Here is a 25924-nt window from a genome sequence, read left to right as displayed (position 1 = left end):
AGTAACCATAGCTGACACCATGCTATGAAAGAACTTAACAAAGCTTGTCATTTGCTTTATGCATGGAAGAATTGGTTCAATTGATTATGATCTAAAAACTTTACTCCACTCATCAAAACCCTTGCAATTCTGCTTACCTGGGGCCCAGGAAGTCCAGGAGATCCAAGAGGCCCTCTCTCTCCATTCTCTCCCAATGGACCAGGATAACCTCTTGGACCTGGTGATCCAGGGGTGCCAATTCTGCCTTGCTGACCTATGGGACCTGCTGGGCCACGCTTCCCTTTCTATAAGCCACATAAACAGTTAATATGTTGTGGGGACATTAATGGAAAAGTTACATTTTTAGACAAACTTTAAAAATATATTAATTTTCAAAACCAAAGAAACTATATATTTACCCAGTTTTGACACTGAAAAGTGACATATATGACAATTTGAAAGGGGGCACAGAGCAGTAGCTGGGGTTATGCAATCTTAAGGGCAGTTTGAATAACATTTCATGGGAGCCCTATTTGTTCTATTAAACACACCTGAAAATGTAAGCAGTTAGGGGTAGATTTGTAGGGTTAGATTGTAGTGACCACTTTGCTGTCCTAGTTATTTATGGACCTGTAGGACCTTGCTGCTGTGCCATTGCTTAAAAAAGCTGCTGGCTTGCAAGACCCCTTTTATAAGAGATAAGATGATTATATGATCAGATTCCTACAAAATACTTATGCTGCATGACTCATAATCTATCCATTTAGATGCAGTTTGAGGACTGCATCCAGTTTCATGCACCCATGGAATATTCACTCATGGAGCAAGGGTATTTTATAGGGCCAATTTAAAAAGCTAACACGTGTGATTAATTTGCATGTAAATTCATAAGTCCAATCATGGCCTTTTTTCCCCATCTGATGTCTCTCCAATCCATTTTCAGTTAACAAAATCAGAGTAAGATGCTTTTATGAACAGGAAATTGGGGCTCTCATGCTGGTATATTATATGGAATGGAAATTGCTCCAGTATTTCTCATCCAGTTATATGTTTTTTGTTTTTATAATGCGGATTTATAGATTTTTCTGGGCAGGATATTTTTACACAGAAGCAGCATTCACTTTCTTGGGAAATATTCTCAATAATAACTTAATTCTATTATACTGTGACACCTTGACATCATCTGTTAAAAATCAGACAAATCCTTTCCTTCTATGTCATAGGGTAATATGCCGAATGGGGCTAATGTTTTCAGTCTATACTACAGTGAAGTTGATTCGGCATCAGTAGCTTATAACAATACGCATGTGCAAGATCAGATGATGAGAGTTATGAGGAACAAACTGAGAGGTGTAGATCTTTATAGTTATGGGTTACTGTGGCTCTTTGCCATTACAGATTACAATATTTGAATATTATAATATTATTACTATTATTCTTCAACAAAAAAGGAACATATTAAGTTGACTCACTGATCCTTTGTCTCCAGTGTCACCAGTATCGCCCTGTATGCAAAAGATATTGCAAATAAAATTAGTCCATGGTGTAATTAATGCAAGTGATTATTCATAAATGCTAAATAAGCTGGTTCTATAGTTCTGGATATTTGTTCATATTTCCTATGCTTTAAGGCAGGCAACTAAACTCATAACTAAACATGTAAAATGCATAGTTTGGTCCCATTTAGCAATATACATCCTGTCCTTTAGTGTTGCTTCATTAAATTGTTATTCTACATGAAATCCTCTATAATCGGCCCTAAAAAGATGCTTATAGTAAAACTGCAAAGAAAAAGTTGGATAAGTAATTTTTAGATAAGGAATTACTCACAATTTCATTTCTCAGATCTAGGGATGCACCGAATACACTATTTTGGATTCGGCCGAACCCCTGAATCTTTCTTGAAAGATTCAGCCAAATACCGAACCGAATCCGAATCCTAATTTGCATATGCAAATTAGGGGTGAGAAGGGGAAAACATTTTTACTTCCTTGTTTTGTAACAAAAAGTCACACAATTTCCTTTCCCGCCCCTAATTATGCATATGCAAAAGGCCGAATCACGAACCGAATCCTGGATTCGGTGCATCCCTACTCAGATACAATTTTCAGCCTAACAAAATCAGACAGTCAAAAAATGTTTCTGAATAAACCTTGTTACTCTCACACTGGCATTTTAATTTGTTTAGCAGTAGGCAAATTGCTCCGATTTTTCTCACCTAATTATATGACTTTCTTTCTAAAAACACGCTTGTGTAGATTTATAGATGTATTTATTTCGGACCCTGCACTATAGAAGCACCATTCAGTTCACTGGAAAGACTTCCCTCTAATAATATTCTATTTTATATTTCAATTCTTCTCATGCAGTTGGGCAACAGGGGCAAAACATTTTCTAGTTTAAAAGTAAAAAAAAGTTGTATAGCAAGGTAATAATGTTTTAAACAAAGGACTCTCTCAAGAGGTGTTATTACATTATTTTACTAGTCTTGTAAATGATTCTCAGTGTACACCAAATCCTCCATTTTAATGACCAAAACAAAGGCACAGTTTATTACATAATTTAAAACCTCCTTCACTTATAATGGGAATATTGTAAATAGGTACACAGAGAAGCACTCACGTCACCTTGAGACTTGCATCAAAATAAAGAAGCAGCATAATCAACAAATACCTATGCTAGCAAAGACTTATGGTATCTTTCTCTACCGACTACTCAAGAGATTGTTCTTGGTATGTTGTTGTAAAGTTATTATAGTGATGTTTGACAGCAGGCTAAGCCCAACTCTTTTGTTGCAATTCCAACATCTCTCATCTTTACATAAATTGATATGTTCTCTAAAATACTGAATGGAATAGAATGTAATACTTTGGACCAATCCTGACTTGAGTCTGAAAGACATTCACATTGCCGAAATACCAATTAGATCCTAGATAACTTATTTAAGGTATAGGTAAAGACTGGACTAAATGTGTAAAGTTAGAATAAATATTCAAAAGGCACTCTGGCCTTTCTATTATAACCTTGCAAATGTTTTGATCATATCACAATAATATAAACAACTTGGGGTCATTAATCAACACTGGGCAAATTTGCCCATAGGCAGTAACCCAGGGCAACCAATTGCTGCATTCATTTTTGCAGCTGGCTTTAAAAAGCTAATTGCTGATTGCTTGCTCTAGTAAACTGCCAATGGGCAAATTTGCCCAGTGAGGACTCTCATTTTTCCAACATATGTAGCAATATGTATTCAGTCTGAAGCAATTGTACTGTCTCTGAGACCTCTTGTTCAAAAGTAACCAGTGACTGATCACAATGAAAAGAAAAAATATTACCGTAATGCCATGGTTGCCTTTGGATCCTAGTTTTCCCTTGTCTCCCTAAAAAGAAGCATTGCAACAATGAAAAAAATAAGAATGATAAAAAATGATGCTTAAAGCAAACTGCATTGTATGCCAAAAGTATTTTCATATATGACCAACAGCACATAACTGTAGCTATAATTATTATATGAACTAACCTTACCTTTGCCTTAATTGCTACCCTGATCAGCAAAGGGTTTCATTTGGAAATGCCACATATATACACACACTATAAATATATTGTAAAACTCATAAGCATCTTTTGCTAAAACTCTAATAAATGGACAGAGAAAAGAGTAAAATACATTGTGCAGGGAAACAAAAATCATTTGCACCCCCAATGCTTGTGTTGCTCCCGACTCATTTTTACAATTGAGTGTGGATCACAGTTAAAAAAAAAGATTGGGGACCCCTGTTGTAGGGGATAGATTTAAACAGCATCCAGCTAATATTAATGTAATGTAAATCTGAATTACCAAACATTGTTTAAATATTTCAGCCTTGAGGTGCCAAAAACACTTGTTATTGTAGTTGATGTTGTTTAGTGGTATAATCCAAAAATAAACAAACAAAAAAACACTCAATTTCATGAAGGTAAAATTAGTAAATACACAAATAATAATAGCTCCACAAGTTGTGGTTGAAATTACATTTATAGAGATGTACCATATATCTACATAAAACAAATAGAGGCCCATTTATTAACATTCTTTTAGTGGTTTTAGAAACCATAAAAAAGCAAATTTTCTTTAAAATCCGGAATGCCAGTAATTTATTGAAACAACCTAATAAAAAATGCTTTACTAATCCAAATAATAATACAGAAATCTCAAAATCCTAATTTTTTTTTGATGCAGATTCAAATAAAGAAGACCCCAAAAACCTCTGAATCAAAGACTAATTTTACAACCGGAAAAGGACAACTACCATTGACTTCTACATGATGGCGAAATTTTGTATTAGTGTTTTTCATGTTTTTTCTATTTCGTAAATTACAAATTTTTCGTGGTTTAGAGTAATTAGTATAATCCATGATTATTTTCACTAAAAAACTATAATTTGTGAAAAACATGCGAAATAGGAATGTTTGTAAATTGGTCCCTTAATGACAACAAAGAGTTCCCCAAGTATTATTAGACATGTCAAGTGGAGAACCATTTTCAAAATCAATTTTAATCAAAATTAATAGGAATCAGGTTTCTAGATATGGCTGCAGTGTAAAGATTGGAAAGTGTTCTAGCACTTTTGGAGGACATAATAATATCAGGATACACATCCTTCCAACTTTTGAGTAGCATTTAAAACCTTGCATTGAAAAGTTTTATTATGCAACAAGATGTATTTATTTCCACACTGTGTTACTATAATGAGCAAAATGTAGTCTTTATAAGGCAGTGCTTATTTATACCAGGCGAGATTGCCGTAGTGCAATACCCAAGTCAGTTAGAAAAGAAGGCTGCTGCTGATTATTGCACTGAAACAAATTTAAATATTTTGAGTAAAGGAGCTGATATTTAGGGGCAGATTTACTAAGATTCTAATGGTAAATTTGAATTTTTTAATTGTTTTTTTGGTCAAAGCTCACAATTTCGAATTTAAAACCACGGCTCGAATTTGAATTCGAATGTGAGATTTATCACCCTGGAAACAATTCTAATTCAATACTTCGCCACCTAAAACCTGCCAAGTTCATGTAGAAGTCAATGGCAGAGGTCAGTTGAACCATTTGCAGATATTAATTGCCTTCCTGACATTCAAGTTTTTTTTTCGTAGGAAAACACGATTCAAATTCAATTCAAAATTTCAGGTCGTACCTATTCAATCAAATGTCCAAGTGACCAAGTGAACCCAAAAAAAATGCTTCAATGAACCTTGGAGAAAGTTTCTCTTTAAAATTCTATTCTTAAAAGCATTGTAGCTGTAGCACTTCCAAGATTCCTTTAACCACATCTACCAGACAGCTTGCATCCCAAGTCACCAAGGATGGTACCTTTAGTAAAATTATCACAATTTAAAAGTATTTATGCCCATGGCTGAATGATCAATCTTGTTTAGTGTTAGAGTAGACTGAAGAATAGAAAAGAAACCAAAAGAGGAAAATGATACATTCATGTTACCTTTACTCCATCATCTCCTGTTTCTCCTTTTGAGCCCTGCATAAACAGAAAAAATACAACAGCAATGAAGAAAGCAGCATATCCCACAAACCCCAGTTTTAATGCCAATTAATATTCACTATTACTGCAAAACAGTAAAGTATAGTGACGCTGAAAGTTTAAGGAGTCATTAAGAACCACATAGAAATGCAATACTTACCTTTGGTCCTATAAGACCCTGAGGACCTGGGTCTCCATGTACTCCTGGGTCACCTTTTGCACCCTTGGGTCCCTATATATGCAAATAAATCTAATTATATTTCACTGCCATATCAAATGCATGTGTCATGTTTCCTATGTATCTTACATGTACTAAAGAGCCACACTTGGGGGAATTCAGTGTTCCAAACAGATGCAACTTTTTAAACGCAATAAAACAGTAGTTCATGAGCCATTAATGTAGATGTATTAAATGCTGAATTTAGATTATTTTTGTTGTAATAATTCTTAAAATATAATATTTTTCTGATAAAAAAAATCTTGTAGCAAATTATATTTGTAATTGAATTGCCTCAGTGACATGAATATTAATCAAATGGCAATTGTAAAGATTGGAGCGACTTTTTGGTATATGGACTTTATGTGGTGGGGCACTACTTATATTCAACCATCAAATGCATTAATGACTGTGATTTTGTAGCAAGTTGTGCGCTCATTTGCAGCAGACCATACAACACATACTTCTATTACTGAACTTCTTTATTTTCTGTAATCTGCCTGTTGTTTAAATACAGTACTGTTCCATACCATCATGCCCTCAATGCCTGGTGGACCCTGTGGACCTTGATCTCCTTTGTCTCCCTGCAAATAATAAATACATTATTTTTTTAATATATACAGAACACCCATTGTGTTTCCAATGTTCTGAAGGCATATTATTTGGCCCTGAAGGTGATGTCAGTTTACAAGAATCATGAAAAAGATCAGATGTAGCATTCGATGATTCAAAAAGAACAAGTTTCCTTTTTATTTAAACCTATTTCTCAACAATGTTAAATACATACCTTTAGTCCCAATACTCCAGTTTCTCCTTCTCTTCCTGGAACACCAATCTTTCCCTGTAAAATAAGGTAAGATGCAATATGAGCACCTAATATGTTAAGAAGCAATATAACAAATGAATAGAATGGGAAAAATGTTGCCTCCTTAATGGGGTTGTTCACTTTTAAATGAACTTTACTTTTATTGTAGAAAGTGATATTCTTAGAGAATTTGCCATTGCTTTTCATTTTTTATTATTTGTGTTTTTTGAGTTATTTAGCTTTTTATTCAGTTTGCAATTTCAGCAAACTGGTACTAGGGTTCAAATTGCCCTAGCAACTATGCATTGATTTAAATGAGAGACTGGAAAATGAATAGGAGAGGACCTGAATAGAAAGATCAGTAATACAAAGTAGCAATAACAAATTAATGTGTAACCTTGCAGAGCATTTATTTTTAGATGGGGTCAGTGATCCCCATTTGAAAGCTAGAAATAGTCGGAAGAAGAAGGCAAATAATTCAGTAACTATAAAAAATACATAATGAAAGCCAGTTGATAAGTTGCTTAGAATTGGCCATGCTATAACATACTAAAAGCTGACTTAAAGGTGAAACACCCCTTTAAAATAGTAATAATTTAAATTAACTTACATCCTTTCCATGGATACCTGGCATGCCTGCAGCCCCCGATAATCCTTTAGTGCCCTGCAGAATTTACAGTTATTATTACGAGTATTAACTAAAATATTTTCCATAATGACTCTCTTATATGTTTACTTCAAATATTCAAATACAAAAAGTTAGCTTAATTCACATTTTGACAATCCATATACACATCTAGAAACTTTATGATATAGATTATGGAAGGAACCTCTGACAAATATGTAAGAATTCCTTTATTTTCTGTTTGGGAAATTTACAAGATTGCCATTTATATTGTAAGTGAAAGAGAATAGACTGAAATGAACAAATAAAAGAGTACTGTTAAATAGTATCTGGGAATATGGATCCAGCTGAGTCAACAAATCCAAACCAGTAGAGGCTGCTGATCTTCTTTTTATTTGGCATTAATTTGTATTCTGTACTGTAAAGATTGCTTCTTTGAAGCAGACGTTTACTACTGTTTGTTTGGTGTGTTCAAATATCTGTAAATCTTTTGTCTACACAAATCCCCACTAGTCTATTGCATTCTATGGAAGGCTATATTTATAGAATGTATAAATTTAAGATAGTGGTCAGAAATCCCTGACTATAAATAGCACTCTAGGAATTAGGCAAATGTTTAAAAGTGCAAACTATGTGAAAATTTACTTGAACTTAATTCATAATTGTATGAAGGGCGTTTAAATTTCCCAAAGACCACCCTAACTAAGACATTGAATATTCTACACATACCAGCAGCACACATCCAGAAAACGTATGATAAAAGGCCCCATGTATACAACTTTGAACCCTTTGTAGAATATGATCATCTAAATCAATTTAATGCTCAGATCCTGAATATAAAGAGAAATCTGTATTCAAAGGAACCATTATGTACAGTACTTGGGCTTATCAGTACAAAACTGAAAACCCCTGGTAAACTATTTTTCTAAAGCTTAATAACTAAACCTCTCATTAAATCTTAGATTCCTTCAAGGAACTCATAACTCTTCATAACAATCATTTAAAATAACATATGGAATATTTGTGGGCATTATCTGAGCTAAAAAACAATCATAAAAAAGATCTTTTGATGGTTCCTTCCAAACAGTTGCTCTGCAGTTTTTATTCTTTCTTTCTAAAGTTGTCTCAGTTTAGAAACAAGTCCTGTCTGGTTTTGGCCACGAAAAGAGATCTAGCAGTATCTGCATATGTTCAGATTTTTGGGGTCCTAAATCAACAGAATGAAGAATATAAGGCTGTCAAACAGGAACTTCCTAGACAAAATAATAAAATGTCGGCCAGTCTCAAAAACAGCATTGACAAGATGGATTGTATTTATCACAAAAAAAACCTGAAGGCTTATTCCAAAGGGAAGAAATACATTGTGGGTATTGCCACTATATAAAAGTCAGTTTGGGAATATAGGAAATCTACTGTATAAGCTGTTTCTTTTCACAGCAGAAAATTCTTGGTGACATACAAAATACTTTTTAACAATGGTCCATTGTGCAGTTATGTGTAAGTAAATGGAATACTTATTAGAAATATAAATCTGCAAGTTAGGTTATATGTGGCCCCATTACTGTACATATGAAAAATCATTTGGCTGACTCTAGGAATTCTAGGTAACAGCAGTTATGTGCTAGTTTGGCGCACATAATATTGAAACAGTAACATACAATTGTCATAACATTACATCTTATACATATCATTATGACAGTATTTAATTGAAAACTGTCATATTTCTGCAAACCTACAATTTATTTGCAATAAGTATACAGTATTGTTAAATACTGTACCCTCACCTTTAATCCTTGCTCTCCTTGACCTCCTGGAATTCCGAGGTAACCCTGAGTGAAAAACCAACACATCATATGCAACTATACGAAGATAATATTCCTGAATATATTTCACCCAAAGAGTTACCAAAAGACTGCAGATTACGGTGGTTGGGAATACAGTAGCATTAAAGCTCATTAATGCAAGATTTCTCCTTTCTATATGGACAGTGGGTTTGAGCAACTCTCCTATATCTTCTACAACATCTCAACAAAAAACTATGAGACAATTGCATTGAATTATTATTTAACAGTTTACATCTACAGCAGGCACAGAAACAGCAAATTAAAGTTGCTTTGTTATATGCATTAGTCCCCTTAGCAGGTACACATAAATGGGCACATTTACTAAGCTCGACCATCGAATAGGCTACTACGACCTTCGACTTCGATTCGAACGTTTCGAACCAAAACTTGTTCGACTATTCGACCATTCGATAGTCGAAGTACTGTCCCTTTAAAAAAAATTTCACTACATACTTCGGCAGTTTAAACCTACCGAGGTACAATGTTAGCCTATGGGGACCTTCCCCAGCACTTTTCTAAGCTTTTTTTGATCGGAGAAAAATCCTTCGATCGATCGATTAAAATCGTTCGAAACGTTCGATTTTTACTTCGATCGATCAAAGTATTTGCTCTAAATCCTTCGAATTCGATATTCGAATTCGAAGGGTTTCACTTCGAGGGTCGAATTCGAGGGTTAATTAACCCTCGATAATCGACCCTTGATAAATGTGCCCCAAAATATAAAAGGATTTTAGTACATTTTAATTTATGATAGAAATAATAAATATTAAACAGCAAATATTATCACAGAATATCGTTAGGAGAAGATGTACTAAAGAGCGAAGTGACTAACGTTAGCGAAAATTTGCCAGCGCTACGTCATTTTGTTACGTAGCTGATTTACTAACGGTTGCTGGCGTAACTTCGCTAGTGAAGGAGATAGACTCTAGCGGTAATTCGTTCTCTTACCCCTGGCAAAGTTGTGCTCTGGCGAATGGACGTAACTACGCAAATTCACTAAGATGCGGATTTTACTGAACGTTACCTCTTGCGCCAGATTTGCTTTCGCCACCTCAGACCAGGCAAAGTGCATTAGAGTAGATAGGACTTCTTCAAAAAATAGTTTAAAAATGTTCTAAGTCCCAAAAAACGCTGGCGACTTTTCATTTTTCAGGGTGATAGGCTGCAAATGATCGTAAATTTTTCTGTGGTACCCTCCTTCCCCCCTACATTTCCTTAGATATGGCACATAAACTATACACTGGGCTCATGTGTAGGGCAATATAACAACTCTATTTTATTTTATTAAGGTTTCCCAGGCTTGTGTAATGTATTGGCTGCAACATATACGTCCATTCAACTTTAACTTCCCACCGTATGCAAATTACGCAACACTAGCGCAACTTCACTTCGCTTGCTGCAGTAATGTTAGCGATACTTCGCCAGTGCTCGCCGACCTGGACACAACTTCAAATTTTTGTGAATTAGCGTTGTCTGGTGAAGTGTTGCAATGTGAGCAAAGCCGTCGCTGGTGAATTCCTAGGTTAGTAAATTTGCCCCCTAGACTGAATGCATTAAGTAAGAATGAAGCACACATAATACATTAATTACCGTGTATCCAGGATCCCCTCTGCTTCCTGTAAATCCTGAGGTGCCAGTATTACCCTGTTATCACGTGAAGTAAAAATAAAAAAATATATTATTATTTTCATTTGACAGTAGTGCTAGCAAATAATAGTAAAATGACATCACAGGTATGCCTGGAACTGGGATTTTCATGATTATGAATCTTTCTCTAATGTGCCATACTATAATTTAACTGTAATTTAATTTTCCTTAATTCAACATTACACTTATTCAATTTATCATAATTTAACATTACAAATATCATACAGGATTGTGCTGTAATTAATATAGATTTAGTCTAATTTAGCATCAAATACAAGGTTCTGCAGGTAAAAATTAGTTTGTTAAACTAGGACACAATGGAAAATAGTCTTGTGTTTAATATATTTCTGGATAATATATCCCATACCTGTATATTTAGTTTGTTGATAAACATGTCAAAATGCATAAAAGTGATAATAATCATTTAAAATTGTAACCCACCATTATTTCTGCAAAACTATAGAAGATAAAAAAAAAGGGCACTAAAAATGTTGTGGTCAAGCAAATCAGCTAAAGGTAAGGGGCTGAGTTATGAAAAACCTGGGAAAATGCTGATTTGTGGAGACAAAAATGTGACATTGCAACTGCTCAAATGACTTGAAAATGCCTGGAAAACTTCAATTTGCAACCTGTCCTACAACCTAGTGACAAACCCATTTGGGATATTTCATAAAAATTGGCAAAATTGTGAAAGATCATGGGGAAGTATTGATGAAAATTAGTTCTGTACAATGGTACACTAATATTTCCAAACTGCAGTAGAATTAACATCTGCACTTCAAGAAACTGCATGAAGATGGTGTGTCTTTCTTATGAAAAACACTTTCCTCCTCCCATTTAAGACTTGCAATATTAGGATGATTTTTCCATAATTTTCACCCGAAAGCTTCAGGGTATTGCCCGAAACCCAGTGCATATCAAAAATTCATTGGGACTTCTCCCATTGATTTATATGCAACCTAGACAGGTCTGAGATGCTGGAATTTGGTTTGGGTTTAATAAATTCCGAAAAAATTCGTGATTTTTTAAAAGCCAGATTTTATAAAAAAAAAATCAAAAATTTCTCGTGATGTTTGCATTTGGAGTTTACTAAATAACCCCCTAGATGTGAGGGTCTCTGTGCATCTGTTTCTGGCAGGGTGTATGGGAGGAATATAATAATTAGGTGGGAAAATCATCTGAACCAACACTGCTTTTCTCCTGTTTTGTCTGGGTTAGGGCAGCAGGTCACACATTAAATCATCCAAGACTTCTTAGGCTTTTTTCCTAGAAATTCTTAAAATATCTGTCCTCAGATCTAAAACGATGTGATTATTGGCCATCTCAAGCTAGTTTGGCTTATTTGGCCTTCTCCATTCCACAGTGCTACAGAAAATATGTCTGTTCAAAAAGTCAGCATTTGGAAGTTTCGGTAATATATTTCAAAAACATCTTTATTGTGTCCTGGAGATTTACATTCTGATTTAGCTATCACTTTCCTAGATTTTCCAGCGGCCATCAGAAAAAAATTTGTGCCCAAGGCTAACTATTTACACTTTATGCCATAAATTACTAGAACAAGGTAAAGTAAAATGCTAATTTACCTTTTGACCCTTAGGTCCTTGTTGTCCATCCCTTCCTGGTGGACCTCTTGATCCCTATATAATAGTGGAAAATTATAATATGAATAAATATTATAATATTGCTATGAATGTGAAAGTAAATGAACAAAGAGGTGGTTGTTTTATCACACTGAAAAAATATACAGTACTAGTAAAAGCTGTAGTTTTAAAAACTTCTATAAATGCTTCTTGCTGAAGAATAATATTTACTATTTGAATAGACAATACACCTACTTATTTATTTATTGTGAAGACAATCCTACAAAGTGTGGCCCATAGTATTTATTAAACCCTAAAGAATACTCACTGGTGGATGCACCCATTCTTTAGTGGTAGAATGTTTGGTAGCCCCACTGTGATTTAACATATAGTGCTAAAAAAAAGTCACTGTGTCAGGAATACCCTGGCATTCTTTAAGGAAGGGAGGAATCATTATCAGTTCTCAGTAAGAATATGAAGGGGTGTCGCACAAAAAGAGGGACAAGCCAGTAAATGAAGCACAGACATTGTTCCGGTAGGTTGCCTGTGTGTAATGAGATATTCAGTAGTGATAGAAAGTAGGAGAACTGTCTTTCTTCAATGTAGGTGTTGACTATTGAAATAGTATAGCAGAAGTCAGCTTTCATTCAGCAAATACTCCACTTCCCACAATGTACTGCTTGCAGTTATTCAGCTGGTGTCCTCTACATTATTTCAACAGTGAGAGCCAGTAGTGCAGAGAAAAGCAAGGGACAGACAATTGATGCTTTGAATAGCAGTTACATGTACAAATAACTTTAAAGGAATAGTTCAGTGTGAAAATAAAAACTGTGTAAATAGATAGGCTGTGCAAAATAAAAAATGTTTCTAATATAGTTAGTTAGCCAAATATGTAATATATAAAGGCTGGAGTGAACAGATGTCTAATAAAACAGCCAGAATCCAACTTCCTGCTTTTCAGCTCTATAACTCTGAGTTAGTCAGCGACTTGAAGGGGGGCCACATGGTACAAATCTGTTCAGTGAGTTTGTAATTGATCCTCAGCATTCAGCTCAGATTCAAAAGCAACAGAAATGACCCATGTGGCCCCCCCTCAAGTCTCTGATTGGTTACTGCCTGGTAGCCAGGGTAACCAGTCAGTGTAAACCAAGAGAGCTGAAAAGCAGGAAGTAGTGTATAGACTGACTGGTTATACATCAAATCACTCCAGCCTTTATACATTACATTTTTGGCTAACTAACTATATTAGAAACATTTTTTATTTTGCACAGCCTATCTATTTACCCAGTTTTTATTTTTACACTGTACAATTCCTTTAAAGAACAAAGAAAGTCAAAGCCACTGGGGTGCCAATTGGTCAGCGAATTCAACTTTTTTCCTATACTAGTGCCTCCTCTTCAATAAGTGAACCAGCTTGTGGTTGTTTCTGTTTAAAGGAGATCTAAACCCTAAAAATGAATAGGGCTAAAAATGCCATATTTTATATACTGCAATTATTGCACCAGCCTAAAGCTTCAGCTTGTCAATAGCAGCAATAATCCAGGACTTCAAACTTGTCACAGGGGGTCACCATCTTGGAAAGTGTCTGAGACACTCACATGCTCAGTGGACTCTGAGCAGCTGTTGAGAAGCTAAGCTTAGGGGTCGTCACTAATTATCCAGCAAAAAAATGAGGTTTGTCTGTAGTATAAGCTGATGCTACAGGGTTGATTATTAAATTCTGATGCTAATTGCACTGGTTTCTGTGCTGCATTGTAGTAATTATCTGTATTAATTACTAATCAGCCTAGGCTCAGTAAGTGACAGCAACACAGAGCATGTGCAGTGAATCAGCAGAAAAGAAGATGGGGAGCTACTGGGGCATCTTTGGAAACACAGACCTTTACTGCTAAATGGCTGTGATTGCCTTGGGCTGGTACAGAAGCCCAAAACATAATGTACAACATTTCTAGCTACTTATTTAGTTTAACTTTCCTTGTCCTTTAAGCACTCTACCACTATCTTTTCCATCATTTTTCCAAGTGAATTCAACTTTCCATGTCCCCTAGCAGGACTGAAAATATGTAATAGAATAATATTTTTTACCATGCAAAAAATATTTGGGGAGTTTACAACCCCTTAGCATTCCTCACTTAAATTGTACTATTTTATGCACTGCAAAACTAGTTTTCTTGAATTAAGTACAGGTCTGTGGAATATCATGGTACCTTCAATTATTTTATGATGACTATATAATTATGGCCATTTGTTGCCCTTATAGTGTTGTAGATCTAGGTATCCCCTGTTAATTTTTACTCTATACAATGAGTAATAATGCAGAAATAGCTATTCCTTACAGCAGAATCAGGTTATAATTGGGAACATGGATTGCATACCTTTTCACCAGAAGATCCCCTAACGCCATCACTCCCTGGTTTTCCAACAACACCCTGTGATGAGACAAAAAAAAAAAGGTATTCAAGATTCTCTGAATATTGTCACTTTAAAAATTGTGATGCTCTATGTGAAATATTTTGCTTTATATCACATTTGCGGTTCTGGTTTCATTATAGTTATAAGTTCAGTGCATATGTTTTACATTTCTTCAATTTCCTACCAGTCAGCAATGTAGCAAATGGTAATGAGCCATTTGGATAGAGTCATTGATCCTTCTCAGCCTTTTGGAAAATGTTTTGATCCTGTGTATATACAGCAGAACCTCCCAGTTTTCCCAATGAATAGCGTCAAAATGCCATAAATACAGGGAAAACATTAAGCAAAGGGGGAAAATGCAGTTTGCCTGAATGGGACCATGATAAAATGGCATCAACTCATAAAGGGAAAACATAAAATCTGAAGATTTAATATCAGGGTTCTGCTGTATCTAGAATTCCTGACAAGATCTAAAGTCAGCTAAAAAGGTATTCCTTTAACATGATTAACAGTCTTTTTCATAGTAGAAAGTACAGTTCAGAGCCAAAGAACTTTCATATTTCATTCTAATTACTAAAGAAAATGTAGGTCGTCAGTTTAGAGTACAAGTAACAGCAGCAAGAGCAAGTCTCCTGACCGGACAAGCCATTCAATAACTGGTTACTGAGCATCTTTGTGCCTTTGTAGTTAACCTTTCAGAAATACTGGGTGCCCTTGCTGTGTTTGAGAAGTAGGTTTGAGTGCACCTGAAAGCATTAGCTAATTGTTTCAATTATATTTTGAATGGTTGAGAGTTGCTTTGTATTGTTCGTATTCACAAATCCAGATATCAGTCAATCAGGTCCATAATTCAAAATGAAAATGTCATATATTTTGATATTAAAACCTACTTACAGTCTCTCCAGTTTCTCCTTGTTCTCCTCTAGGACCTGTCAGTCCAAGTTCGCCCTTTAAAAATGAGAAAGAGAATTTAATATCTGAGTAAGATGAATTCAATATTTTGGATATTTTTCAAAAAATTTTATAATGATGATTTTTTACTCCCCACTCTATATGAAATCATATAGAAAAATAAATCAGATTTCTGCAATAATCTGTGACTAAAAGTATAGCAAATGTCTCTATAGTACAGTAATTTGTCCCCCTTAACCCAGCAGGGGTTTTACTTGCTGAATGTGTTTTATATTTTTGCTCAATACAAAATAATTGTATTTTCTTTCTATAGTTTTGGACATGTAACTGGAATAAAAAAAATGCTATCTGCAAAACATTCACTCTAATTGGACGACATTCGTCTTCAAATATTTTTCTTAAATTTATTAACCTTTGTATTATAATTGTACATTTGTATAACACATTTTGAATCTAAAAAAAAATTAAGGCAGTTGAGTTACCTTAATTCCTGGTTTTCCTTCTTCTCCTTTGATTCCAGGTAGTCCTATATAGCCCTTTAAAGGAACAACAATATGTTACGGAAAGGTTAATCTTACAATGAATAACTGTGTCACCAAATGTGACTCCAAATATGTCATTTATGAGGAGCACTGCTGTGTGTCAGAAGTTGCACAATTACACTGTGGGGGTCATTTATAAACTTCGCGCAAGGCAGATTGGTTCGCAAAGTGAATATATTTGCTCTGTGCATGGTTATATTTATAAACCTGAATAAGTGTGGTGCAAACAGAATTGCGTAAAAATGTTTACAATGCAAATGTCTATAAGAGCTTTTTAAATATGTCAAAAAACGCAAATTGCGAATATTTATACGCACACTCTGCGACTAAATTATGCCCCAACTTTGCTGGTGGAGAAAATATTCGCAAACAGTTTTGCAAAATGCAAATTTAAGTTACGGTCAACGCTATTTTCGTGCACAACAACCTCGCACAAACTCTCTTTTTTTTTTTGCTCGCCATTTGTGAAAATTTATTCACAATGCAAATTCGCAAAAACCAGAAAGACAGGTAGAGCAGTGCAATAAATTAGAGTTCAGGAAAAAACATGGGCAATACAAACCATCTGCAAAAGAATATGCACTGCGCAAACTTTATAAATGACCCCCAGTAAGTCTTATAACCCCAAACACAGATCACATTGCTTACCGGTAAATTGTAATTTGATATAGACTCATCTTTATCGTTGAAGAGTTTGTCTTGGGCTATATTTTGAGCCTATTTAGTTAACAAGTGAAACGCATTGGACAAATGTCTTTGCAGCACCAGTATCGTAACTAGAGGGGGGCGGGCCCTGGTGTGGGACGCGCAGCGATTTTCCGTATGCGATTTTCCGACCCGCATTTCAGTGGCGCGCGAGCTGTCAGGGGGCCCTGAGGGGGTGCGGGCCCTGGCCCGCTCGCACCCCCTGCTCCCCTGGTAGTTCCGCCACTGTGCAGCACTTATATATATAATATCAGCTTTAGCATACTCTGTTTCAAGCAAGTGCATTATATGGATACTTACAATATCACCTGTGAAACCAGAGGGGCCTTCGTCACCATCAGGGCCTGGGTCACCCTGCAGTAGAAAATATAAACATATTAACATAAGTATATTTATGAGTATATCTATGTATCCAACTATCTACCACTCTTTACAGCATTCATTAGAATTATATATTGTCTAGAAATTAATTATTTATATAATTATCTATGGGGATATATCACTGGGAAACAAATAAATTCTTCTCAAACACTTGGGGGGTTATTTACCAAAACTTGACCTTTTATTTTTAAATTTTCTTGCATACATTTATTACTGGCTATATTAAAAAAAGCTTTTTGGGAAAGCTAGAAATTACTATGGTGACGCTTAAACACACTTCTACCGAGTCTATTGGTAGTGACATTTACACCACTCCCCTCAATCCCTGGTATTGCACATGGTGATGTTATTCATGTTGGCGGCTGCAAGTCCATAAAAAACCTATGCACCAAACAAAAAGTTGTAATGCTGGCAATACTATTGGATCTTGGTGGCGATTGTCCAAACTGAAAACATGCAACTGTAGAAGGGCGGTCCAAATACTTTTGCCTACATTGTGTGTCAGGATCCTTTTTGCCAAATAGTGTATATTATATGATATATGAAGTTCACATGCAAAGCTACAGAACATTTTCAAGACTAACTCTGAATACAATTATTTTAAGGTGATACTTGCCCTGGAACCTGTATCACCTCTTCTTCCTTGTCCTCCTTTGGCCCCTCTGTAACCCTATAGTAGTAGAGCAAGACCAAATAAATTGCATCACATTATGAAGTCTAAATTGTAAATATGCCATTCTCTTTTACACTATGTTGCATGCCATACATGTTATCCATTTACTTGTTGATTAAATATTGGTTGGAGATAACATAGTTTGCATCCATACAAGGGCCAGTGGGATATGGGTAGCTTTACATTTATGTATAGAAATGCTAAATTATACAATGTTGTCTCTCATAGTAACATAGTTAATTTGGGTTGAACAAAGACCACAGTGCATCAAGTTCATCTATGCATTTACATATGAACACTTCGGGGCACATTTACTTAGCTCGAGTGAAGAATTAGAATGAAAAATACTTAGAATTTCAAAGTATTTTTTTGGCTACTTCGGCCATCGAATTGGCTACTTCGACCTTCGACTACTACTTCAACTTCGAATCGAACGATTCAAACTAAAAATCGTTCGACTATTCGATAGTCGAAGCACTGTCTCTTTAAAAAAACTTCGACCACCTACTTCACCAACTAAAACCTACCGAGCACCAATGTTAGACTATGGGGAAGGTCCCCATAGGCTTTCCTAGCAATTTGTGATTGAAGGAAAATCGTTCGATCGATGGATTAAAATCCTTCAAATCGATCGAGAAATTTTTCCTTCGATCGTTCGATCGAAGGAATTGCGGTAAATCCTACGACTTCGATATTCGAAGTCAAAGGAATTAACTGCGATGGTCGAATATCGAGGGTTAATTAACCCTCGATATTCGACCCATAGTAAATGTGCCCCTTCATATACAAAAAACGATACTAATTGTCGATCATAGTATATCTGTAGAAATAAGTTAAATCAACTGGACTTTGTTTTTCTTGAAGAAGTTTTTACCAGACTGGCTTTCTCAATTCAGAATGACTTGTAAATAAGATATTTCGGGAATAAATGCCCTGGGATGTTGCTCTAATCTGTTTATCATTATCAGCATTGATGTCATGAATTTAGGTGTTGATTGTAGAGGTATGCTAAAACTCAGAATTATGGAAAGGCCATCTCCCATAGACTCCAGTACAATCAGCTAATCCAAATTTTTAAAAATGATTTCCTTTTTCTCTGTAATAATAAAAAGTACCTTGCACATGATCCAAACTAAGATATAATTAATCCTTATTGGAAGAAAACCAGCCTATTGGGTTTATTTAACGTTTACAAGATTTTCTAGTAGATTTAAGGTATGAAGATCCAATTTATGGAAAGATCCATTATACAGGAAAACTACAGGTCCCAAGCATTCTGGATAATAGGTCCCATACTTGATTGGAGGTTTGAGGTGTTATTAAACCTTCCAGGGAGAGGTGCCAAAACAGCATTGTATGTGGTAGATGTCGCATCCCCTGCCTCTTTTCAAACTAGGTTTTTAAGTTTTTACATATATTGCTTTTTTTAACACCCCTTATGCTGATTATAATGGTTGGAGCACCATTCTAGGGTATTTATTCCAGAAAGATGTTATTTACAAGTCATTGTGAATTGAGAAAGCCAGTTGGATCGCTGGTGAAATGTCTTCAAGAATAAAACAGCAAGTCCAGTTGATTTGATTTATTTCTACAGATATACCATAACCTGCATGAATGAGAATCTTCACAAACATGTAGATCATAGTATCACTATAGTCTCGTATATTTTGTTTGTTCAAGAAATCTTTAAAGCCACTCTTAAAGACATTAATAAAATCTGTCATATAGGCATCACCTGGCAAGGCATTACACAACCTCACGCACCTCCTTTTTTTAAAAGGGTGAAATCTGAAAATAATCCTGGAGTCATTGACCCAAAGTCACAGACAAGGGAATCTACTAACTCCAACCTAGTCTTAATGACTGGAAACCAGCTACTTGCTGTCTTTCTTTAAAATGCAAATAAAAGATAAGCCCTAGTATTAAATAAATTGTGAATTCAAAGGGTATTAAGGCACAATAGGCCTTTGTCACATGACTTAGATCACCTATTACTGCTAACTGTTGACTTTATCGGGAAATGCTTGATAGTGACAGTACCAGCACTTTCAGCCATAAAATTCTCTAGTGTGTGCCTTTATAGGAAAAGCCAATATTAAAACTGGAACTGTCTTTAATATTTAAGATGACAGCTATTCTAATATTTTTTTCCGCTGGTGTCCTTTAATCTATTGCAGCAAATTATAGAAAGTGTAATAGTTGTGACTTTAAGAAAAAAAGTTGACATTTTACTTACTTGTCTACCATAAACTCCAATATACCCTTCAAGACCTTGCTTGCCCTTTTCGCCCTAAGATAGATCATCACAAAAACATTACATACATTTACAATTTATTTAAAAAATGATGTCACAGTTATGTTTACAATGTTGCAAATCTAAACTTTTACCTTTGCTCCTGGGAATCCCTCAAACCCAGGATCTCCAGGCAAACAGTTGCAGCTAGTTGGAAGAATAGCTTCACCTAAATCAGCTTCACCTAAATCCACACACTTAAACAAAAAGTGATTTATTAATATATAGATGTATTGTTTAAATGGATAAAAGCATTGAATGGATATAACATACCATATAAGCTTTATGCTTTAAGTCTTTGTTCTACTCACCCTATCATCATCCTGCAACAAAAAAAGATACTGTAAATATATTGAATTGATTGTATTACTAAATACCTAATTGTGTCTATTCTTGGCTGATTACTTTGCTACAGTTGGCAAGTTTTTTGACTATGTGTTTTATTTGATTTTAAAGGCTACCTTGAATTTTCCCCTTTATCTCCCTTCTTCATGGCATACCAACACTGTTCAGCATACTCTTCTTTCCACATTTCCTAAAGAATCTCTCCATTGTTCCCATAATTTCTCTCCCTCAATTAATTTTCAACAAATGTTCTCATTGTTTTGCATTCCTTGCATCTTTGTTACTGTGTTTCCCAAAGGCAGCCTTTTTTGTTACTTAGTTATAGTAATCCTGTTGTAGCACATTATTCACCAAACAAACTACAACTATTCACATTGCTGGCAATGAGGCTTATACTGCACTCACCACTCCTGGAATATCGCAGCAAGTTTCTTCAACAGATCTTCCTGCATCTGCAAACAACTCAAATTGTTGTATGTCAATCTGCAATTAAAAGCAGAAGATGGTAATCACAAATTAAATAAACCAATACTGATAATACCCACAAGCATCACAAGTCTTTTTATACTCACATTAGCTGTAGTATCATCCTTTATCCTCCTTCCCACAGTGCTGAATCCATCCACCCTTGCTGTGCCATATATATTGACGGCAGAGGTGCCAACTTGTTGACAGTCCACATATAATGTAAGTTGATTTCTTCTGACACTCAGAGAAAGTTTGTGCCATTTCCCATCAAACAAAGTGTCCACATTCCTAAAAGTAGTTACTTTTTCCCTACCAGTAGCTGCTGCATTATATACATCTACGGAATTTAATTCTCCATAAAGTCGCAGTCTGAACTGTTCAACCCCATTCCTAGCCTGCAGATCCCATAGGTTCCAGACGTCTTCCTGAGTCCGTTCTCTCATTCTTAAGGTTGAAACAAGGGAGAATTCCAGAGGCAATCCAGTAGGGAGCAGTAATCTGTCAATTAAAGTTTGGAAACCAATTTTTCATGTGAAAAAAAAGCAAAATGAGTACAATATTATGTAACTGAATTTATTTGAGTTGCAAGTGTCTTATTATGGTACATACTACAAGATTCTAGGAGACTTAGTTCTATATAATAGGCAGATAACTGTGTTGTAGTCAGGCGCGCTCCAGCCTGTAACGCCGCCTGTAATGCTGTGCTTTTCTAGCGCAGAGAGCGAAATTGCGTTCTCTGCAATAGAAAAGCCAAATTGCCGGTTTAAAAACCAGAAATTTGGCTCCTAAAGTTACCAGGAGCGGCTTTTTGCCGCCCCTGGCAACTTCTGGGGGGGATGCCGCCTGAGGCAAGGTACTCACCTTGCCACATAGCAGAAATGCCCCTGGTTGTAGTAAACAGTAGTTATTTTGGACATATGCATTTAGTATAGATTTTAGTATGATGTTAATAAAGTTTTATACAGTTCAAAATATTGATACATTCTGGCTTAAATAAAAGGTCTCACATTAGTCTGCCACTATAATAAAGGCACCATGACACAAATTAAAAACTAGTAAGCCAGAATGTATCAATATTTTGGGGCATGTTTACTAACATTGCAGATAAATATCTGGAGAGATTTCTGGAGATTTTGCCCATAGCAACCAATCAGATCTTTGCTTTTGTTTTCTAAGTTAAAAGGTGGCTGTTTAAATCCAATTGCTAATTGGTTGCCATGGTCAACATCTCCAGAAATCTCGCCAGAAATTTATCTCCAATGTTAGTAAACATGCCCCTTTGTACTTTAAGAAACTTTATTAAGAAATTACTCAAATCTATACTTATTTATGTTGGAAGACTCCAAGTGGTGTAACTATAAGAATAAAATAGTCGCCTCTTATTTACCTTGCCAGTCGCTTAATTTGCAGTCTCCCCCCCAGCTGATATGCAGTTATATGAGACTTTGATCCTGAAATGGTCTTCACGCCTGAACTCTTGGGTATATTAAATTCTTCAATTAAATTGGTCACTGAAAGGCAAATGACATAAATGGACTAGGTTACACAAAATATAATTCAAGTGTTTATGTTAAACATGTTTCTACATTGTAATTATTTTTCATACGCTGTTTATCTGTGTGTAACCAACTTTGAACTAGGCAAAGTTAGAGATAACTTACTTGAAGGCAAATAAAGGCAAGAACCCAAGATCATTCAGAATCTACCTTGCCAGACATCACAGCACAGGAAGCCATCCAACGGCTCCAGGAGTACAAAATTCACAATGTATAATCCAGAAAGATTCAGTTGTCAGGTAATCCAAGTACCCTCTAGTACCCTCATTCAATGGGACTTCACTCTCTGGTAAATACCTTGTAAGACACTTCTATCATGGACATCTGGACACCTTTCTAGGGCTTCTTGTATTAAGTACATGAGGGTTCCTATATTCCCAGCACTATTTTCTATGGCCTTACAAAATTGTATTTGGTGAGGTCCTCTCTCACTATTTGGCTAGAGCTGCCATTGCTCGCTGGCCTGACCCTTTTTTACCATTATGGTGAGCTATGACATTCAGCTCATTAACCATGTACACCTGTTGTATATGAGTCCAGGACCTCAGGCTCTTGGATTGCTTCTAGTTGTCATCCATCTGACCCAAGAAATTCCTGACTGCTTTCTCCTTGCTAACCTAGTGTTCTTCTGTTCTCTTTAAGGCCATCTAAGGGGTTTTGTTCTCCTGTCGCCAATATTGGTAATTAATCTCCTAGTCACACTGTACACTGCAATATAATAAAATGTTAGACCTTTTTCACCATCTTGCATGTTGCCTTCTTTAAAACATAATGATATAGAATAATACATTAACCTGTATATACACATTTGTCCTCATGTCAATATAAAGTCCTGAACTATTTTATATATTGTATAGTTTGTTGAGTGTTTAATAGTGATGAGCGAATCTGCTTGTTATTCAGAATGCTTTGGATCTTGGGTTTTCCATAATTCGGATCAGCATATTGATTCTAACATTCATTAAACCTAATAGGACTGTTTTGCCACCAATAAGAATTAATCATATCTTAGTTAGGATAAAGGAGAGGCTATTGTTTTATTATTTCAGAGAAAAGGAAATTATTTTTGAAAATGTCAATTATTTTAGTACAATGGAGTCTATGGGAGATGTTCTTCCTGGAATTTGGGATCTTCTGATACCATACTGTATATGCATATGAGATATTTACATGAAGTCAATTATCTCACATACCTTCATCATTGTTGGAAATATCTGGAGCCTGTAGAATGTCCTCATTCTCACTTGGAGTGGTTGGTCTTTGGTATGGAAGCCTCGTTGTAATTGTAGTTACATCCCTTGCCGCAAAAAAGGATTCCGTCGGAAATGGATACAGTCTTGACTCCTCTGTCACCAGCTGAGTGTCAGTGTCATACTCAGAATATGTTATTTCCTCTGTATATAAGTCTTCTGTGATGCTTGATGGAACATCTGTAGCAGTAGCAAAATCATCATCTCCAGACACATAGCCATTGTACCTAGAGTCTTCATCATAATTATTCTCCTCTGAATAAATCTCTTCCTGAAATTCATTATAACCTAAGCACAATTAAAATGAAAAGTTCAAAGGAGATGGCCAGACTATAAAAAAACCTAAATTCCCAACGCAGATGATTTGTGTAAGATCTTGCAAAATATGTTAGGGCTTGTATGTGTATGTGAACAACTTTGATGCCGGCGCCCATTTTGACGCCGGTGAATTGTCGCCCATCACTAGTTCTTACATGTTCTGGAAAACTTCAGACTAGTCAACGCTAAGAACATATATACTATATATATATATATATATTTCCAAAAAAAGACCAGCAGCACTGAGTCATCTTGTAAAAAAGCTGAAAGTGTATTCAAAACAGGGACCTTTCTCATATATATATGTTCTTAGGGTTGTCTAGTCTGAACTTTCCCAGAATGCACATTTCATTTTAAACGTTCTGTTTTGTGCAAATAAACGTAAATTATGGGCTTTGCTAACAAGTTTTGTATGTTGTTTTTCTGGTAAAAATAAGACTAGTGCCATTTCTCAGAAATACTTGCTTCAGGTTCATTTACCTTTTATTATACTGAGTTTGCCTCTTACAGCATGAACAAACTAAAATTCAAATATGCAGTTAATCCAATTGTTTATTCTATACTATGCTATACTTTGTACAATGTAATGATTTAATGATAATTATCTTAAATTAATTAGCCATTGGCAATATATCCTTTTGAAAAGAAAGACAGGGAGAGACGATGGTAAATAAGCTGCCAACTGGGTCTGAAGTGGTCAAATCAGATTTTGACATCCCAGGCTCATATATTTACAGTGTATTTTCAGGGTTACATTACCTGTATAGTCTCCCGATCCCTCTTGACCATGAATGCTAATAAACTGCACAGAAAAAACAGAGATGACTAGCAGCCATGCTGCAATCTCCCTTAGACCTTGGGAACCCTGAAACAAATAAGTGTAAATGATTGCATGTTATTTAAAGGGATAGCATCCCTGCCTGCAATTTAATGTCGATTTACAATATGTTTTCTTTTATTGACAGTTAACATGATGTGAAACACTAATGGGCAGATTTATGAAAGTATGAAATTAGAAATCATCACAGAAAAACTCCCCCACATTCTATCCATTCTTATGGGATTTTAAAAAGTGTATTTATAAAATGGTCAACTTTAACTTTCACCCATTGATAAATATGATTCTAAAAATCCCATCAGAATAAACAGACCCGTGTCAATGTAATGTCAGTAATTTTTTTTTAATTTCACCCTCTGATATATCTCTATATAAATGAAATATGTGACTTTGTGTTATCCATCACAATGATTAGAAGTATCCATAAGCACTGGGTTATATTAATATCTCATACTTAATATCAGTTACTGAAGGAGAATAAAGTCTAACAAAATAATATGGCTAGGAATGCTGTATTTAAATGTTGAACCTACTGTACCAGCCCAGAGCAGCCCTATTAAAGTAATGATCCAGACCTTCATAGTTGCCTTCAGCAGCTCTACATATTGTGAACATTTGAAACCATCATTTGAGTGTCAGTGGCACTGCACATGCTCAGTGTGCTCTGGGCCAATGTAGAGATGGTAAGCTTAAGGTGGCCATAGACCCACCGATAATATCATACAAAACACATTTTTGTACAATATTTGGTGTTTGTTGGGAGACGAGAAAGCTGATATTGATATAAGACCTGGATATTGGTTGGCTCGTCGTTTGGACTGGCCGGAAAATTTTGATTGGGCACTTTGAAGGCACCCGAACATCGGCCATTGTTAGTGCTGAATTGTCAGATACAGGTAGAATTCTATTGTTTCTACCTGTATATCTGACAATTCAGCTCCACACGTGTGTATTGAAATGAACAATCTTTACTGGAAAGATCTTTTCTGTTTATGGACATCGGAAATCATCAAAAC

At 35.5% G+C, this 25924-nt stretch overlaps 1 protein-coding gene across 1 annotated transcript in view; it reads right to left on the bottom strand.

Annotated features, from left to right (window-relative positions):
* Nucleotides 1-25924, bottom strand: part of LOC108720058 (collagen alpha-1(IX) chain) — a 38834-nt gene that overhangs the window by 5865 nt on the left and 7045 nt on the right. The window contains exons 2-25 of the mRNA XM_018269423.2: nucleotides 24830-24935; nucleotides 23696-24040; nucleotides 22334-22457; nucleotides 21051-21444; nucleotides 20884-20961; nucleotides 20445-20456; nucleotides 20229-20330; nucleotides 20077-20130; nucleotides 17784-17837; nucleotides 17087-17140; nucleotides 16022-16075; nucleotides 15522-15575; nucleotides 14591-14644; nucleotides 12219-12272; nucleotides 10579-10632; nucleotides 8929-8973; nucleotides 7130-7183; nucleotides 6502-6555; nucleotides 6245-6298; nucleotides 5658-5729; nucleotides 5459-5494; nucleotides 3315-3359; nucleotides 1452-1484; nucleotides 138-284 (exon numbers count right to left, since the gene is read on the bottom strand). Of these exons, the coding sequence (XP_018124912.1) occupies nucleotides 138-284; nucleotides 1452-1484; nucleotides 3315-3359; nucleotides 5459-5494; nucleotides 5658-5729; nucleotides 6245-6298; nucleotides 6502-6555; nucleotides 7130-7183; nucleotides 8929-8973; nucleotides 10579-10632; nucleotides 12219-12272; nucleotides 14591-14644; nucleotides 15522-15575; nucleotides 16022-16075; nucleotides 17087-17140; nucleotides 17784-17837; nucleotides 20077-20130; nucleotides 20229-20330; nucleotides 20445-20456; nucleotides 20884-20961; nucleotides 21051-21444; nucleotides 22334-22457; nucleotides 23696-24040; nucleotides 24830-24935 (2133 nt within the window). The remainder of the gene's footprint in view (nucleotides 1-137; nucleotides 285-1451; nucleotides 1485-3314; nucleotides 3360-5458; nucleotides 5495-5657; nucleotides 5730-6244; nucleotides 6299-6501; nucleotides 6556-7129; nucleotides 7184-8928; nucleotides 8974-10578; nucleotides 10633-12218; nucleotides 12273-14590; nucleotides 14645-15521; nucleotides 15576-16021; nucleotides 16076-17086; nucleotides 17141-17783; nucleotides 17838-20076; nucleotides 20131-20228; nucleotides 20331-20444; nucleotides 20457-20883; nucleotides 20962-21050; nucleotides 21445-22333; nucleotides 22458-23695; nucleotides 24041-24829; nucleotides 24936-25924) is intronic.

This window comes from Xenopus laevis, chromosome 6S (assembly GCF_017654675.1).
Source record: "Xenopus laevis strain J_2021 chromosome 6S, Xenopus_laevis_v10.1, whole genome shotgun sequence".
NCBI classification, from domain to species: domain Eukaryota; kingdom Metazoa; phylum Chordata; class Amphibia; order Anura; family Pipidae; genus Xenopus; species Xenopus laevis.
The sequence above is the reverse complement of the archived record's forward strand: the minus strand, read 5'-3'. Positions and strand labels throughout refer to the sequence as shown.